The sequence below is a fragment of the Melospiza melodia genome, chromosome 9 (assembly GCF_035770615.1).
Source record: "Melospiza melodia melodia isolate bMelMel2 chromosome 9, bMelMel2.pri, whole genome shotgun sequence".
Taxonomy (NCBI): Eukaryota; Metazoa; Chordata; class Aves; order Passeriformes; family Passerellidae; genus Melospiza; species Melospiza melodia.
The window spans coordinates 29,058,964-29,078,918 of NC_086202.1; the positions used below are offsets into that span (position 1 = coordinate 29,058,964).

General features: G+C 42.7%; 1 protein-coding gene across 1 annotated transcript in view; it reads right to left on the reverse strand.

Moving 5' to 3' along the window:
* The window catches only part of ANK3 (ankyrin 3), a 335,607-nt gene extending 315,818 nt beyond the window's left edge, over nt 1-19,789 (reverse strand). The window contains exon 1 of the mRNA XM_063164024.1: nt 19,663-19,789. Coding sequence (XP_063020094.1) covers nt 19,663-19,731 — 69 coding nt within the window. The 5' untranslated portion in view covers nt 19,732-19,789. The remainder of the gene's footprint in view (nt 1-19,662) is intronic.
* Between the last annotated feature and the right edge of the window lie 166 nt (nt 19,790-19,955).

Below are 19,955 nucleotides of genomic sequence, written 5' to 3' on the forward strand. Positions count from 1 at the left end.
TACACTGATGTGACTCAGTCGCTCTTAGGAACAAAACTGTGCCTCCCCGAACCCCTTGGGATAACACTTCAAACACGCTCGCTTAACCGAGTGCGCATCTCAAACACAGGGGAGTGTCCGGAATGGGATCAATCCCGCATCGGGAGCGCACTCTCCCGCAGCCCGAGGAGTGTGTGTCCGGAATGGGATCAATCCCGCATTGGGAGCACACTCTCCCGCAGCCTGAGGAGTGTCCGGAATGGATCAATCCCGCATTGGGAGCGCACTCCCGCAGCCCGAGGAGTGTCCGGAATGGGATCAATCCCGCATCGGAATGGGATCAATCCCGCATCGGGAGCGCACTCTCCCGCAGCCCGAGTGTCCGAATGGATCAATCCCGCATTGGGAGCACACTCTCCCGCAGCCAGAGGAGTGTCCGGAATGGATCAATCCCGCATCGGAATGGGATCAATCCCGCATTGGGAGCACACTCTCCCGCAGCCCGAGGAGTGTCCGGAATGGATCAATCCCGCATTGGGAGCGCACTCTCCCGCAGCCCGAGTGTCCGGAATGGGATCAATCCCGCATCGGGAGCACACCCTCCGCAGCCCGAGGAGTGTCCGGAATGGATCAATCCCGCATCGGAATGGGATCAATCCCGCATTGGGAGCACACCCTCCCGCAGGTTCGGCGCGCTCAGGGGGCCACAAGCGCGGGGCCCCGGCGCCACCTGGCGGCCACAAGCGGGGGCTCGGTGCCCGCTCCGGTGCCGCGGCCGCTGCCGGCCCTGGGCCGCTCCCCAGGAGCTGAGAAGGCACCGGGCAGGGCAAGCACCGCCTGCTCACGCCAACGGGGACCTCTCTGCCACCTCTGTGCTCTGCCAAGCGTGGGACAAATCTCATTGCTCACTTCGGTGGTGCTGTTTGCACTGTGTCACTGAATGAATTCTTCTTTCCCCTACGCTTCTCATTCACTTCCCTGCTGTACCAGCCTCGCAGCCATTATGTAGCTAATGTTAAGAGGTGTTATCTTTTATTAAACTGACTGATAAAGGTGGGAGAAGAGAAAAGGAGAAAGTCGTTTCACACAATAAAAACCCTGTGCAGTTTCCTCTCCTCCTGACAGATTATAAAAGCCAAAGGTTATGCAAGTTTATATGAGACCTTTTCTTTTTATATCTTGAAATTACTACTGCTAAAACACTTCCACTAGAATTACTAACACCACCCACCTACAACAGCTCCAGACTCTGGCTTCTTTTGCTTCCTCTTAGCATATGTCACCCAGCTCCAGGATGTTTGAGGTGAGCATCTAAACTTGCCATCATACAGAGATAAAAATCTGCTGTGCAGCGTCCCATAAAACGAGTGGTATTTAACAAAATATTACAACTGTCCCCAACGCTCTGAGAGCAATGCCATGTCATTTGTAACACTTGGGCACAGGCTCCAGGGAGTGGGAAGCAAGCACTGGCAACTACAATGCAGAGCCTTGCAGGGAGGCACAGAGGTGGATCTTCTGTAACATGACTAAGAATGGAAGGGGTTTGCGGCACATGCTGCATATGCTTGATGAATAAGTTGTAAAATAGTCACAGGCAGAGGAGAAGGATAAATTTGAAGTTGGTCACTCCTGTTTCCAGTTTTTTTATCCAGATCCACCAAACACTGACAAAGGTGATGAGTCACGCATGAGTTTGATCTCTCAGTAAACTATTCACAGAAAGATGGATGTCTTGCAGGAAAAAAATATGCTAGAATGCTTGGAATAAAGCAATAAGTGTAACTAATAAGTGGGACACAGTGCCCAGACTGTATTCCAGTATTTGTCTGGAAACAGATATACATCTCTGTAGCCACACTGCATGATCTGAATCAGTGAAACGTGGCACAATTATACCATACAGTGATTGCTGGGAAGAGTGATAGAATGGGTGATTGCTTCTAGCAAATATGCAGGAAATTAAAAGTACCTTCCTTCCTCCACTCCCAAAAATGGTCTGAGTACATGGAGCAAGATTTAGAGGAAGAACTTAAGCAGCAACAATGGTAACAGGACACTGATACTGACAGCAGGCATAGAGAGAAACAGAGGTGAAAGTGTTGTGAAGGAATAAAACAAGGAACAAGTTTGATTTCCGGTAAGTAAGTGGGAGTTACCAATATAATTCAAAAAAGAAAATTCAGAGCTCTACATTAAAAAAAACCCAAAACAAACAAAAAAACCTAGCCACACCTTTATTAAAATAATTAAGGGGTAAAAAAATAGTATGGTAAAAAAAGCCAAAAATAGTATGGCAAAAATGCCAAAAACAGTATGGTAAAAAATGCAAAAAATAATATGGTAAAAAATGGTAAATAATAGCATGCTAAAAAAATAGATGTGCTTATGGTAAGCATATCTTGCTGTCCCACATGGCTCTGGCAATGCAGGGCAGCACAAAGCTTTAAGAGTAGCCCAGCTGGACACGTTCTCCCTACCTGGTCTGTGCTCTGCAGAAAGCATCAGGCCTACAGCATAAACTGAAAGCTTCCCAAATTGTGCTGAAATCTGTCATTTTGGTTTGCACCAAGCCTTACTGCACACTGGTGGGAAGGTGAATGAACATAAGCACTCCAAGTCTGCTGCTGCCTAGAAGCACTGATTTAACACACAAAACATCTGTAACTACAAACATTCATGTTTCTTCATGGAAAGTAGTGCTCCACACATTCTCCTGCCAGAGGGCAAAGCCACACACATGGCACAGGAGCCATCACATGCAGCAGCTGTTGGATGTTCCCCAGCTCTGTTCCCTGGTTCTGACATGGCTTAGAGCCTGCTAAGCCATTTGAAGCTCTTGGTCATCATCAGAAGTTTTACAAGCCTATCCACAGACCTTCCCGTGGTTTTGAGAAAACATCTTCCAACTAAAAAATGGCACAGAAGACTAGAGTCAACACGTTTTAACTACACCATTAAAAGGCTACAAATGAAACATCCTCTCTCTGATCACCTTTGCTGTTTCCACTCCCACCCCCCACCCCCAATAAAGGCAATGGCAAATCACCATTGGGAAATGGAGTAAACAAGTAAATTTACTAACTTAGTCAGGACACCTAGGGAGGGCTGACTGACTGCTTTCCATGAAGGTTAAAAATACAGCACCCAGGGTGATTATGCACTCAGCTTTGCTGCTGTGATCGTGCAGCACATACCAGACAGAGGGCTGAGTGTCTGAAAGCACAAGGACAGGTGATGAACATTAATACCTTAGACTCAATTCCACATCCCTGCCTCTGCAAAAGTGTTCTGCTGGTTGTCATTCCCAAGACCCTTCTCATTTCTAAGTCCCATGGTATAAGACTATGCTCTGCCACATAATTATTCTCTCAAATATGTTTTTAAACTACAAACCCCATTCAGTACAGACCACTACAAGTTGGTGTGATGACCCTTGAAGTACTAATTCTGAAGTGTTATGAAGCCTAAACCCAAAATGTTCTGCCTTGATAACTCATGGTTTGCCAAATAAACATCATGTTACTGCACATGGAGAACACTGTACTTGCTGTTGGTGCTGTGCAATCACAGTTGGAAGCATCAAAATATAAGCTTAGCAGGACAGCAACCTTTTCCTACTGCTGACATTAGTATTGCCCCTAGTAACAAGTATTAGAGATGCCAAGTTTTTCATTTAGTAATTGAGTTGTATATTTTCTTCATATTTTATCAGTGGGCAGAGATCCTGGAAGACCTAATGAGAAATTTCCTGTTCTAGGAAAAAACCTCTAGTGAAGTTTCCATGCATTTAGGAATGTCCTTCTCTCTAAGAGAAAAAAAGTGTCAATCACCACATGAACAAATTTCCTGCAGAGAACTGATATCATCTGTGGTGATGATGTACAAGCAAATGTTTATGAGTATTTGCAAAATAATTTCAAAATGCACAAGTTAAATACTACTTCTAGCAAAACAAAGTTCTCTGAATAATAACAATATCATCGATGCAATTCATGGCCCTTACAAGAGAGGAATATGCATTTGGGTATATGAATTGACATATATTGCACATACCAGGACTGAGGTAAGTCATGACCATTATGAAAAGTGATTTTTTTTCTTATTTCACAATTCTAAGAGCTTTCTTATACTAAACCGAAAAAGTTCTGTTTTGCAATAGCATTGCAAAACAACAACAGCTAAACTCCAGGCTAATAAACGAGACACTGAAGGATCATTGACATTTGGAGTTTTGAGAAGCTGGAAGACCTTCAGCAGCTCCATGAAGAAATGCTGTCAGAACTGAGAGCACCATAGAAGCCACCACCACCAGATATTCATGCAGTCAACTCCCTAAGCAAATTCCTTAGCATGTTTGAACAATAAAAACCAATTCCACAAAATAGTTATATTTGGGAACTAGACTAAGATCTAATATATCCCTAAACCCATAGCTCAGGTTCAAATACAAGTTATGAGTTAAGTACAAAGAGTGATTTATTTATTAATTTTCTGTTATAAAAAGTAACACACAAAGCAGAGAACACAGGCCGCAAATCTATCAGTTCAGATCCTACCAAAAAGTGGCACAGAAAAATGATCATTCCTTACTTTCATATCATACATATTAACAACTGAAATACTTTAAAACTGTACATAACATGATATGTAAACACATATGTTATGAAATATGGCATATAATTAGCCTGAGTGTCTGCAGCCACCATCCTTACATGCTCTTGTCTATGCAGAGGCACAGTTCTGCACACCACAGTATTCTGATCCAATACTACAGTTTTAATTCATCACTTACTTAGAACTTACTGTAAAAGAAAAGTATTTTTCTTCCTCGTTCTTTCCTGAATGGGCTTCACATGCCCTTTATGCATTCAAAACCATGTTTATTTTAAGGACAAATAATGCAAAACCACCCTTCTTCCCTATGTACTTGCCCAGAGAGCTCAGGTTCAGACTCAATGAAAGCAAACTCTCTGCCACACCCACTGCTTCAGCACTAGGCTATTATTAAAGTTGTTTTTTTTTTTTTTTTAGGACTGAACTAAGAAATTGTAAATAAAAGTTAAAATCCAAAGTACCCACTCTGTGTTTTTCTACTGTATAGCTTTTTCCAATTGGTTGCAAAGATGACAAAGGAAATGGCAATGAAGATGGTGCCTAGAGAGTCTGTAAGGCTACAGAGAACTAAAACCCAGGCTATGGGCAAAGTTAGTGAACTTTTTAAGATATTAGATAATTAGATGAGAATTTGAAGAATACTTAATGAGTACAGAAGTGTCCATTCAATGGAAAGCTATCAATACCATTTAAAATTATCTCTTAACCAAGTAACTAAATTTTGGCATCATCTTGACCTGCCAGGTAGATCTAGCATGGACTGGCCTTGTGCAAATTTGTCACTTCAGTTTGTAAAAAGTAAACAGCTGGGACACTGAACAAGTGAATGGAACTGGAATTGCCCAAGCAGAAACTCTTACCATAAGTTGTTTGTAAGTTACAACAGGAATGCACACCTAAAAGGCAAGAAGTCTTGTCCTTTCTAAAACTGTATGCAGAAAACAACAAATGCCTTTTTATGAAAATATCTTTGGTTACAGAACATTCTTCTGGTTAATTTAGCCTTCTCCTTGACAAACAGACACATATCATAATCAAAATATCACAAAGAAATGAAGAAAAAGAGAGAGCAGGCAGAAAGTGGCAGGGAAATGCAACCATAAGAAAGACCCAAGATCCCATGATTTTGTTTTTTTAAACTTTTAGGATTGCCTGCCTATGACACAACCCTATTTTTGTAAGGATGAGAAATGCATACCTGTTGGGCACATGGTCTTTACAAACTATACAACATAAAGGGAACAAAAACCCTCTTGGTTTCTTAAACACGTTCCACATCGTTGAACAGTCTCCAAACTGGATCTCAGTTTCATTTTTGGTAAACTTTAACAAAGGTTGGTGGCAAAGCTGTTTAATGGGCATGTGACACAATTAAGCAAGTCATTTTGTAAGCGCTGGAACTTACCCTGCCTGCTTCCCAGCTCAGATTCTTTGCTGTGTGGTAACACAGCTAAGCCCACACTACAGTGCATGAACTGGGAATGAGAATTTGTCTGTGCACCTATTTTCAAGAAGCTTGTGGAAAACTAGCTTTGAACTATTTCTGCTCTGTCAAATTTAATCAGCAGCAGACAAGAAGTTCAAAATGTCTTGAGAGTCAGTAGAGAGATACTGACAGAAAGGATTACCAGCACAGGAAAACCCAGATGAAAAGTACATTGTCTCACCAAAAACATTCTGTCAGCTCATTGCAGAGTTTTGTATTTAATAGGTCATACAGTAACACACTTGACAGATGAAAATATATAAATTATTTGCCTGGGATCTTTGTCTTCCCAACCAGCTATCCCCAGATGATTACATTCTGCTAGCAGAGCCACCATGGGCAGCTTCAGGACTCAGACTTCTTCCCACACTTGGCTCTGCTCACAACTTCTGCCTTACTTCTTGCAGCTGTCAGCTCCTGCTGGAGCTCCGAGCAGCCGGCAGAGGCTGTGGAAATGAGAAATAGGACAGCAGGTCACAGGAACTCAGCATTGTGTGCCCTCCTCTCTCAGCAGAGGCGCCTCTGTCCGTGCCCGCTGCCTTCCCAGCCCAGCTGGTGACAGCAGCCAGATGAACTGGAGGGAACAGCAAATCAGCTGGCACAGCCAACAGGAATGGAAGCACACACCAGGGAGGCTCACAGCCTTCCCTCATGGACCTCCCTGCATGTGAGCTGTGTTGTCACCAAAGCTCCCAAGCCTGTAAAGCTTCAGCCCTGTGGGGCACTGGGCAAGTGAAAGAGCTTTGCATATCAGATCCCATGCACTGATGCTAAACCCAGGCGCAGACTGATCTAATCTTGGAGCTAAATCAATTAAATGCAAGTGAAAATGAAATAATAGCTCCCCTTTGACTAAATGCAGAATTTAAATAGCTGCAAATCACACCCTTCCTCCAATACCTTCCTGCTTTCCCAAAACATTCCAACAGCATAAACTGTTTATACTTCAGAGGCAAGTGCATACAATAGGCATAGAGCTTGTTTCCAACGCAGCAGAGAAATAATTACACTGAACTTTTTACCTCCCACCTGCAATTCCTCCCCAAAAGAAACAATTGCAAGGCTAACAATGATTTAGCTGAATGTTGACACTGTGGTTCAACAGCCTCCATAGAGCTCACGTGAAACAATTTTTATGCATCCCCAATAACCAACAAAACCCACAGCAGCAAGAAACAATAAAAGGAATATGCAATTCCTAATCCTGAAGCTGTTAAACCTTTGAAAGTATGTGTGCTTTCTGGGGAAAAGAGGCAAGTTCTTTTTTTTCATCCTCCAATGGAGAGATTCTCATTCTAAAAAAAGAATTTTTCACACCTAAAATACTCAGCTGAGCCAAGCTTCCTTACAATAACTGATTTACAGATCTACATTTACCAAGTGAACCCAACACAAGATTCGTGTTCTGAATGTCAAGACTTATTTTCACTTGTTCACTTAAGCACAGGAGAAAAACCATCTGTATACAAGTGCAAATTAAAGAACTTTCTGCCAGCCCTAACACACCATGAAATAAGTTTCTTCCATTCCAAACCATTTTACTACAATTTAGGGAAGATTATTATTACAATGTTACTCTCTTTAATTTCTTTTTTTCTACTGAGTTTGCAGTTTTCTACTTGGCTAATCACGTAGATGTGATTATGAAACAAAAATATACACTTCACTGAGTCTGAGCAGGGAGCTCATTTATTAGAAGTTAGCCATGTCAAAGAAATGAAAGCAGATAAATGGAGTTTTACTGCTGACTAGCATCAAAACATCATCAGTTTTCACACAGGGATTTTTTCCCCCCCAAGCTGTGGCAGGGGAGAGGGAAATAAGAAAAATTATTGCAGCACTGTATTTATTTAACAAATGTTATTTAGATTAATGGTTGTTTATGGCAATCATTAGTTAAAGATAAACTACAGTATTTCATAATGAATGAATGAGTTTGAATACAGATTAAAATATCCTTATACCACATTAGGATATAGATTGAAAAAGATTAAGCAATTGCTACCCAATTTCTTTTCTCTTAATTGATTTAACTGTAATAAAATGAAACAAATCTCTGGATCCATTTTCACATTAAACTAATTTTTTACAACTAGCAGTTGCAAAAGTGGCCCTTCCATCTTAACAAAAGCATTTGCCCATGATTAGATATTCCAGTGAGTTCTGCACACTTGGCACCATCCACTCACTGCACCCAGAGATTTGCTGTGCATTTCTTTATATTAAATTCTACATCCTCACATCAGGTTGGGCTGCCTGACTGGTTACACAGGGCACAGTGCTAAAAACCCAAAATTGCAGTGACGGCATTTGTGCTGACAAGTGCCAAGAGAGAAATAATCACAGTCAAAAACAGACAAGAAGAAATAAATTTCAGATGAGTGGTTGACAACATTAGTGCAAATCCCAAGAGCAGAAAATGTTTTTTCACCACAGATTTTTAGGAAAAAAATTTAGGCTTTAGGGAAATCCAATATCAATGCTGAGGATGATTCTCCTGGTTTAGCAGTCAGAACAAGACTTCAGAGCATCCAGCAGTCCCAGAAGCAGAGAGCTCACTCACAGCAGGATTCAAGAGCTCCCCGTTGCACTAATGGGGAAAATGATCGAGATCTCAGAACAAAAACAAAACATTGATTTCCACTGGTGTTTGGGGTTTTGTTTGGGTTTTTTTGGGGTTTTTTTTTTCTCCTTGGAAGACAATTCAATGGGCTTGGAATACAGCTTGTTCCACTACAACAGAAGTACTACGTTTCACTAGAACTGGAGGATTCTGAGTAAAATAAAGTCTTGGATAGTCCTTCTCTAGTATTAATGATAACCTTTTCTGAACAGATATTTGAACACCACAAAATCAGTTTTCAAATGTGCTTTTACTCAAGTAGAGAACAACAAGCACTGCAAGTTTTACCATCATCTACCTAATCACAGTGAAAAAGAACAATCAATTGATGCTGAAGCAGAGAAGGTTACTGTAATGTCAGCTGCAGAGAGAGCCACTCCTGCACCCATAATCAGCTTCAGGGTTTCTATCCATGTCAGCAGGATTCTGAGCCCCAGCTTTGCTTGGCATGGTTCATTAAATCAGAGGCTGTTTTGCAAAGTCCAGTTTTCTGATCCAGATTCGTTGCCACCACACACAAACACATTTACACACACAGGGAGAACACCTGCATCACACACAGCAGGAGTGATCAATAAATCTTCCACACAGCATTTGTAGGGGATGGACCTTGACAAAGGCAGCAACTGAGCACCTGGCCCTGACAGAAGTGCTGGCAGAGGGTGTACCCAAAACTGCTGAATGTGGTCACATAGCAGCAGTCACACATTTTCTCTTCATCCTTTATGACAGTCATAGGCACATTAATTACCATTTCTTAACTGTCCCACTGTTGTTATTTTAATATATTTGCTACGAGAAAAATCAATATAATGCATGGATACATTTCCAGGAAGGTCAAACTTGTTTCTACATACTTTAAAATACACAATTTATATCAGTGCTTTCCAAGGTGCTTGAAGAGTTGTGCTGAACAGTACTGTATATAATTTTAACTGATCAAAACCCTAGCAAGGGCACTCAGCAACTACTGCAGCTGAATGTGCTACACTGACATAAACAAGAACTGATATAAACAAGAACAAAGGGGTTTTACATAATAAAACACAATGTTTGAGTATTTATTTACACTACTATTGGAGTGATTTTCAGATACTAGTTCAGATACTAGTTCTTCATGCAGAAGGCTTACCATGGTTATCATACTGAACTAGCAAAATCCCCTGCAGTATTTGGAATTGGCACCAAAATAAGCAGGTGACAAAATTACAGGTGTCCAAGACCATTATCTCTCTTAATTGATTTAAGTGGTAGTAAAATGAAACAAATCTCTGGATTCACTTTCGAATCAAACTAATTTTTTACAGCTAGCAGTTGCAAAAGTGGCCTTTCCATCTTTAAGAAAAGCATTTGCTCCTGATTAGATATTCCAGTGAGTTTTACTCATCTGGGCCCATCCATTTACTGCACCCAGAGATGGAGCAATCTGAATGACACCAGTTTTTGTTCCTAAATGTCACAGTCCAGTTACACATACCATGTGCCTGACTAAACAAAATTATCCTGCTTTGGCCTCTTTCATTACACTACACTGTTTTTTATTGTAGGGAAAACAGGGCATAAAAGAAACATTAAACACAGAACTTGCTCTTACTTAGGAGTATCTTTTTACACATACTCATATTCAGTAAAGATTATTTATAGTGGGGACATAATGTTTGTTTCTAAACTTCTTTCTCCTAACAATACATTTTTGTAATAACCATATTTGGAATATCCCCTCCCAGCAGGGAATAGATCTGAGCTCAGTGTGAGGTTAATGATCTTTGTGCATTCCCTTTTCAAGCTGTAGATCACTACTGAGAATTGTATTTTCCTTTGCTCCAGAGTTTGATCAAGGGAACATTGTTTGACAACTCCACATTCTTTGACAAGTTCTTTAGGAAGATGGACACATTAAAGACAAGAGAAAGAGACTGGAAGAAAGAGACATGCACTTCATTAGAGTTATGATGGTTGGAACAAATGTAACACAAAATGAAAAGCCTTTAATGGCTTCAGAGCCATGTTGTTACCTACTTGCATCACTGTAATGAGTCATTCTAAACTCCCTGTAACAGCCCAGTGGAATTCATTTCCAGAACAAAGTACACATCACTTGGAAAGCAGTTCAAATTCAGCCAAAAAATACAGTTGTTTCTATCCTGTAAAACCACACTGTAGTAGAATCACAGCAAATACAGCAGCACTATTACAGTGGAGAGAAAGAGCCACATACACAATAGCATTCAAGGTGCCAGCCAGGGACAAGACAGCTCTTAGAGGGCAGTAACAGAGAACACTACCTCAAATTATGATTTCTTGGACAAAAGCTGTTTGTTTAGCTTTTCTTATATCATAGACATCCTGATGGGCACATGAATGCAAATAAAATATGAAAATACTAGTATGCCAGCAGAGCAATTACTAAATCAATCACAACTCATAATAATCATCCAAAACTGGGAGCTGGGTTATTGCCCAGATAAGAGACAGAAATATTTGGAACAGCAGTTAGAAGCAGCACAGAATTCCCCTGTCCTCTCCCACACGAGCCCAAAGGACTGACATCCACTGAGAGCTGCTGATGGTGATGGAGAGGGGCAGGAGGAATGTTAACAATCTTCCCCTTTTGACCCACATCAGGCTGAGATCACAAAGCAGCTTTGCAGGGATGGAGCCCGTGAAAAGAAACGCAGGCCACCCACAGGAAGGTATGCTGAGCTGACACAGACTGATGCATCTGCATTCTTCTCTCTCTTTTGTTTCCTAGACCTGTTTGATTTATGATTCAATTAGAACAGCAGACTGTATACCTTATCTTGATATTGAAACATTGCTGTTACCCATGAGACTTGATAAAAATAGCCTCATTTGGGACTCACCGACCTCCTTATTGCTAGTCCCAGGCTTTTCCAACCACTAAACCAGGTGCAGGTGAACATGTCACAATTTATCATTCCCCTCCAGAAAGATGGTCCTTCCAATGAGTTTCCCTAGAATGCAGGATTAGCTCCTACAGGAGGACTGCTGGAAAACTGTATCACCCTTCAGAGTCGTCCCATTGTTTCTCAATGTGTTTGGCCTGCTGCCTCTGACACCTGGGTTCCCAACACCACGGTGCTTATTTATGAAACATTACATCACAGAAATCAGAGGCAAGGCTCAGCCTGTTTACATAACACCTTGTGCAGCAGTGAAACCAGGTAGCAAACACCTGCCTGCCCTGCTCCCTGCCACAACCATCCTACAGCTCCTCTCTCCCCAGCTACAGCAACAAGACACTTCCCAGAAATGTGCTGTGAGCTGCACCACCAAAATGACTAAAGGCTGCAAAGTTCAGCCTGTATCAGTTGAAGGATAAAGCAAAAACTCCAAGAGCAAGAGTACCTTACTGAATTAAAATCTTCACAAAGTGATTAACAGAGGGATGGAGGAAAATAAACAGGGTTTTTGGCAGAGGATTGCAAGGATCAACAGAGTTCAGCAGGAGATTTGATGCACCAAGAGAGAGAGGAGGGAAAATTAAAAAAAAAAAAAAAACAAACAACAAACCAACTAAACAAACAACATGGAACAGAAAGCTCTCTGCTGTGTAATGATGTTCAGAACTAAGGCACCTGAATGGGATGTTAAAGGCACAAGTTGAATTCCCAGCTGAGGACATAAGCACCAAGTCCAAGACCTAGCAAGCCCCAAGACCAGCCTTGTAAGCTACAGATGAGCCCAGCTGTAAAAGCTGAGCCCCTGCCCTGCTTGCTGCTGTTTTGCATGGCAAATGTTTATGAGGTGGATGCCTTTTAGTAGGCTCTGCCCTTTTCCCTCTTCACTGTCACTAGTTCCCACCAAAGGCTCCTATCACAGAGCAAGGCTGCCTCATGCATTTGCAAAGTCATGACCTGTGAAATTATTTGCCTTCTCAGACAAATGCATATGTGCTCTCTCTGCAATATTCTTTGAACAGGAGCAAGCAGAATCCAGATATAGAGAGGAATATGAAAGGAAATTGGTTCTGCTATTGGAGATTTAAAGCACTGAATCACACTTATAGGTCCTTCACCTGCACAATGGGGTCGTGTCTGTGGCACAACAAGTCATTGCTTTCACTAATTTAAAGCCCAGTTAAATTTGAACACAATCTCTTGGTAGCTATTATGCCTAAAATCTCCAACAGCTTCAAGAGAGCAAGCCTAGGTGTACGTAATGTTCTCACATAAGTGCTGTAAGAGGCTGTTAAGAACATATTCCATCTTTGTCTTCCTTTATCTTACCACACTTTAAAGACAATTTGCTCCACAGTTCTGGGTGATACATGTACCAGTTTGTGTAGCTGAGATGTTGCACCATGCAGTCTCATATGAGTAAAGATAGGGATAACAACACAATTACTATGCCTGAACTCTAATCTCTGCTGATCTTGACTTACAGAAGTGGCCTAGGATATCTACAAAAACTAAACCACCAAAATACAACACAATGCAATTTATCTGTTTGAATAAAATACAAAAATACTCATACAGAGTCCCCCTCTTTTTATTTTTAGGATTGTCAATAAGCTGTTTGCCTTTACAGAACAGCACTGTGGTCACTGGAGGGAAAGTAATGAATCATTTTGAAGTTTTGAGAAAGTTACCAAATTTATTCATTCCCCTAGTATTCCCTTGAAAGATTATCATAAAGTCAGTACTACTCCTCGTTTGGCCAAGTTAATTAACCTCTCCCTTAAAACCCATAACATGATAACTAGTATATGTTACTTTTTAATATAATAGCATACACACACTATAATTAGATGTCTTTTTGCTCTCCCTGAATGCAGTATTGATTGTCAGAACAGAAGACCAGCTGACTCACCCCTTGTGCTCAGTTTCCAGTGTTCTATTCCACCACAAAGATACAATTTAAAGAGCACCCTGGCGTCACACAACCTTGCACACGAATAATGCTTTACCTCCTCACCCAAAATCACACATCCACCCCTAAAACACCTCCATGAAAGGGTCAGTCCTGCAGAGCAGAAGGAATCAGTCTCTTGGGGTTCCTCCACAACACAAACAGAAACTTCCCAAAGAGGAGGAGATTTGTAAAGAAACAGGGAAGTTCCTAATGGCTTAAATGAACTCTCCTCAATAATCAACACCTGCATTCCCAGGTGCACCTGACTTTTGTGCTTTTAAAATCACCTGTGGGTTCCCATATAGATCGGATTATCTCAGTGAGAAAAGGCTAACAAGTAATGATCATTTTTCAGCATTTCCCTTCTGTGCTGTGACTGGGAGCTCTTTGCTCAGCTAAGTTCAGCAACCTCAAGATGAGTTTTTTCGACCTAAAGCTGAACAGATGCTCTGAGGAAAGTGAATCTGCACAGAAACCACTATGTTGGGCAAGGCAAACTATTAAATGGACAGAAACAAGTCTGGAATTACAGGATGGAAAGGAAAGCTTAAATAAAATCATCCCCATGCACACCCATACCCTCCCCCTGCTCCCCCCTCCAAAAAAAAAAAAAAATAGGGCAAGAAACAGAAAAGCAGATAATCTTCTAAGAGTGAGACACATGCAACAAAAATCTACAGATTAGTAAACTGGGTCAAAACCAAGTTAGAGCTGTTTGCATAACACTTCTTTGAAAATGGAGGTTTCCCACCACAGATGACTTCAGACTTCTAAATTTTAAATTCAGAAGAAAAACAGAGACAGCTGCTTGAACATCTTCCTAGTGCTAAGGAATTCCTCACAAACTACATCATCAGCACTCTCCATACAGGAACAGGCAGGAATTGTGAACCCACAGAAATAAAAGCAGAGGAACTCCTGCTGGTTATGAGGCCAGGGTGTGGTCATTCATAATCTTGTTAATTTCTGCTTTTAATAGAGCAAACTAATTGTCATGGAAGCTAGAAATTCCATATTCTTTTCTTTAAAAGGCACATATGCTTAAATTATGGTACTAGGAACAACAGCATGCAAAGATCATAAAAACTAGCTCCCACCTGTTGTGCGCATGTCATCTGAAAATTACCTTTATTAAAATTCCTTTAAAAGTATTTTCCAAAACAGATGGAAAATACCATTGAGGTTTTAAAACCTAAAAAAGCCAGCCTCCATGAAGTCTCTGGTAAGAAACCAGCTCTCCTACAACATTCACATGCCATCAGCTCCTCTGTCATTGCAGAATGTTACTTCAGATTCTGCTATTAAAAGGAGCTGTCATCACAGCCTGCTTTCAGCAATAACAGCAGGTCAGCGCAGCAGCTCAGCCAGGCCTTGCTTCAGCAGGGGAACACAGGGCAAAAGGAAACACTCGTGGTTTTGCCATGCAGGACTCCTTTCATTAGCTCACAGCTTTTTCCAAGTCATGATCAGATAGGATCAATAAGGCCTCCTGATAAAGGCACGATGCATACCCCAGATATTATATGGAAAGTTTGAAGAATTTCTCCTCTGAAGGGCACCAAGCTCAGAATGCCCTTGGAGGAAAACAACTTCCTGGAATTTTAAAGAGTGACTGAAGTATGGTGCCCTTTCCTCTCCAAAGAGTCGGTGGGAACTGAAGCTTTAAACGCATTCAAGAGAAGAAATTACTGTAAAAACAAGCAGCTAATAGTAGATTCATTTTTGTGGGATATCCCAGGGGAGTAGAGAAGAAAGAACAGCCACTGCTCCAAGACTAAACAGGGTGGGTTCTGCCCAAGAGGAGGACACTAAAGCTGGGCAAGACTCTAGGAGTGCACAACCATCACAGGAACAATGACTGACACAAACAGAGCCAGGCTTCTCACAATGTCACAATCACACTAATAAATACTTTATTGAAGCAATCTTCTTTGCTTCATCCTCCTCTTCATCCTCCTCAGGGTTACACAGCCTGTCAAGCATCCCCATGGCAAGGGCAGCAGACACACACAGTGCAAGCAATATTATTTTCTGTGTGTTTTATGTGCACTCTGATGTAATTCAACAGCTGAGAGGGCAAAAGTGACCAGAAGCAACCACAGCAGGCAGCACATGCAACTCATCAAAAGAGTAGCAAAGTTCTGGCACTTAGTAACCACAGAATATGAGAGCAACAGTTCCTGCTACTTTTCCCCCTCCTCCCTAACCTAAAAAAAAAAAAAAAACAACATTTCCTTTCACATTTTTGTCCAATTACAAAAATTTTTCAGAGAAGAAAATAATGGAATTTGAACTAGCTTTACCAAATTAAAGAAAAAAATATGCTTTAAACTATTTTGAAGGATTTGTTTCGGAAAATTCAAACTTCAAAACTCTCCTTCTTAGGCATGTCAGCATCACAAATAGCTATTTAACGCTTCATATCAGAAGTCAAGCACAAAACCCACAGAAATAGAAAATATTACCCTCATGCCTCTAATTCCTCATCACATCATGCCTCTGGAAAAAGCTAACAAGTGCCACCAGCTGTTAAAAAAAAATAAATCTTCCTTAGGCCACGAGTAAAACTCCCTCACAGAGCTAATGAAACTTTGCCTGATTAAAGATTGCAAAACCATGCTTTTCTCCGAATTAATGCAACATGCCAGGTCTTATTTTGTCATACCAAGAGCCATGCCAGCAGAGCACAAGTACCATTGTCAACAACTTATCACAAACCCTAATGTATATGGGAAATATTCCCACTCCAGACAACAGAGAGTGGCAAAAATAACTTTTAACAGGTAATCATCGACTGGATTAGTATGTCAATAGTTTTTACATGGTGTCAAGAGCACTGAATTTTGACAAACAGAGTATGTAAGAACAGAACTCCGAGAGTTTGGAGTGGAGGAAAAAAAAAAATCAACAAATAAGCTGATAAAATGTAGAATAAAACCAGAGCAAACCGCAAGAACAGGAATTTGCCTGTATTGAACAACTGTCTGGAACTGAGGCTCATGTGGTCTGATCTGTATGCTACAAAGGGACGGGTTTGGGAGGATTGTTTAGTTGGGGTTTTTTTTTGGTTTTTTTTTTTTTTTACTGCTAAACTGCCATTTCCCCCAGAGTTTTCAATGACTGAATAACATTTGCATGTATTATTGCTTTTCAGGGCAGCTATGATTGGACTTGCAGTCTCACAGACCACACTTAAAAGCTTACTCTGTGAAATAAACTTTCCACTTTAGCAGTAAATTATTTATTTTTATTGCTATCGTTTATGTGATAACAACAAGGCTATCATATTTGAACTGCATTTGGGGTTTTTCCTCCCCTTGCCCAACAACTTGACCACTGTCTCCTCTCTTCACACAAACACCCCAGTTTTAAGCTAAGTGGCAAAAACTATAAAAGTTTTTCACTGGTGAAGTTCAAAGATCTCTTTCAAGCCCTAGACAATCCCCAAATTTTCAGCACCTTAAATATACCAAATAGAAACACCTTGGAACAAAGCACAGCACTCTAGGTGACCTACAAGCATAATTAACTTCTAGGCATTGACTTGAGGAGTGCCCACGGGGCTGAGGCCAAGAGCTGTCAAAACAAAAGAACTAAAACAAGAAACTAACAAAACTAACTCCAACAACAAAATACATTCTAGTCTTCCTGTCACGTTTTAGAAACACAAGCTTCTGAACAAGACATTTTAGAGAACACTGAAGTGAAATAAACACCAAACAGCCATCTAAATAATCAACTACAAAGTAACGCAGGACTATAAACAGCCTTGAATAACAAATTATTTTTTTATGCCATTAACAGTTTTAGCTCTGCAAAGCCTGGAAATTGTCTTAGGGAAAACTGTAACTGGCTTTTTATTTTAGAAAGGAAACTGTTTGGCCACACACAATTATTCACATAATTTTGTAAATCAGTGCGTTATAACAGACATATCTCATTATCTCCAAAAAGAACATGAGCAATAAATTAGGATCTAGAAAAGATGGGAGAGGTGGCAGGTTTTCAATAATGGAAATCCCCAACCTCATCCTCTGGTAGGCATCAACAGAGCAACAGCACATGATAGTACAGTATCATTTGGAACAAAAATCATGCACTAGTCAATTCCCACAGAAGAGAGAGATTATTGGTGGCAGAAATATTTCTGTAAGGAACTCACTAACAAACACTGACCGTGTCAAAGCATGTCCCCATCTCCAACACGGAGCCCTGGCAGTGTCTCAAGACCTGAGCATCTCAAATACCCACCACACAAACAGAACCCTCAAAGTTTGGAGCCTGACCTAAGAGTCTTCTCAAACCAGAGGGAAATTTGCTGTCCCTGATGGACTGAAGGGTCAGAGGACAAAGCTGAGTCTCTACTGACCCTGAGGTTATTCCAAGCCCAAAATTGTAACACACACAATTTAGAGACGGAGAACAGTCACCACCTTCTTAAGGAACTCAGCACTTGCAGCCCAGCCTAGGTTACAAACCTTTCAGTGAGTAAGTTTTTAAGCTACCTGCTTGGTGAACACACAAGGTTTTATTTTCTTTCTTTATCCTTGAGACAATTGATGAAAGAGAGGCAGAAATGCCTGGAGCTCTGACAGCACAGTAAGAAGCACTGTCCTCTTGTTCAGAGAACTCAAAACACAGGGCCCACAAAAAGAAGAGAGAGGTGCTGGGCAGGGGGAACAGCATCTTGCCCAACCAGAACTTAGAGAGCCTGACTGCCAGAGCAGTGACTTATTTCCAGCTGATCAGTCCTCCTGGGGTGTTAATTTACATTCCGTTTCAAAGCATGAACACCACACAGATTTGAGGGAGAAACATGAGAAACCATAACAATCTACAGTAAAACAGATAATATTCCATCTTCTGTGTCCAGTTAAGTGTTTCAAGCAGTAGCAAAAGTGGTGTTAAAAGCAGGAAAGTTAATGATTTAAAAGATACCAACTTCTTCAGGGAAGAAAGAAAAAAAAAAAAACACCAAACCACAAAGAATAAAGCTTATTCAGCCTTGATTAATTATACCTTCAATCTTGAAAGTTTTCAGTTTTAGTTTCAGGAGTTCTGGGCATGTAGCCCAAAAAAAAAAAAAAAAAAAAAAAAGCAGGGGGTGGGCGAGAGATAATTCAGTTATCATACTTTCCCAATCCCTTTTCTCTAAACTTACTTCTAGGAAGAAGTGTCATTTTGCCAGTAATAAGCCAAAATATACTCTTTCTATGCCCTGAGAACACAAATCTTCACAGCTAAAATGGATTAAGCCATTTGTGTTCAGTGGGAAGAACGTGGGACCAGTGCACTCACTCACCACACAAGGCAGCATTGGTGAGAGCACTGAACAGAGAGTGACCCCATCAAATACCTGGGGCAGACACGCACAGCAGCAAAGCTCCTTCACCTGACCCTGCGGGCCCGCTCCGACCGCTGCGGAGGAGGGAAGAGGGAGAAAAACAATTCCTATGGCCGCTGTGGCCACGGTGAAGGGAAGCCTTCACCAGCACCTTCTCTCCACCTGCCCCGCAGCAGGATGGCTTGCGCTGGGTGTCCCTGCGCAGCCCCCGGGCCATGGCATGCGAGCCGGCCCTCGCCGGCCCCACAGCGACCCGCACACCGGGACGGCAGCCGGGAGCCAGGCCAGGCAGGGATGCGGGAGCCTCCGGCCCTTACCTGGGGGGCTTTTCAGCCCCCGTCCCGCAAGCACATCGCTGCCTCACCACAGAGGTGTGAAACACAGGCAAGGCAGACACGCAACACACCTGCGCCCCAAAACGCCGCATTCCCAGCAGAGCGGGGCATTAACGCGGGGGGTCGCGCGTTGTTTTGGGAGGCGTTTGGCCACCGCTGGCCCCGGCGGGGCAGAGCCGTGCGGGCCTCCCGGCGGGGCCGGGTCGGGCGCTCCCCGCTGCAGCCTCGCACCTGGGCGGGCGGCACAGCCGCTCCCCTGCCCGACCGCCGCTCGCCCCGCGCTGACCCGGAGCGCCCACGAGAGAAGGGAGGAGGAGGAGAAGGAGGGAGGGAAAAGAAGGAAAAGCAGAAAGAGCCGCCGGTCCCGCGCCCGCCTCTCCCCGCCCGAGGGCTGCGCGCTCACCTGGTCCCCGCCGCCCCGTGCCGCCGAACGCGAGGGGAAGGAGCAGGAGGAGGAGGAGGAGGAGGCCATGTTGCAGCGCTCCTCACCTCGCCCTGCCGTCCCGGGCTCACCCCAGCGCCGGGCCGCCCTGCCCGCGCCGCCGCCCCCGCAGGTGGGGCCGGGCCCGCCGCGCTCTCCTCCCGCGGCGGGCAGGGCACGGGGGCGGGCGCGCTGGCTCCGGGACCCGCGCTGGCTCCGGGACCCGCACCGCCGCCGCCCCGGCCCGCCCCGTGCCTGGGCCGGCCGCGCCGGAG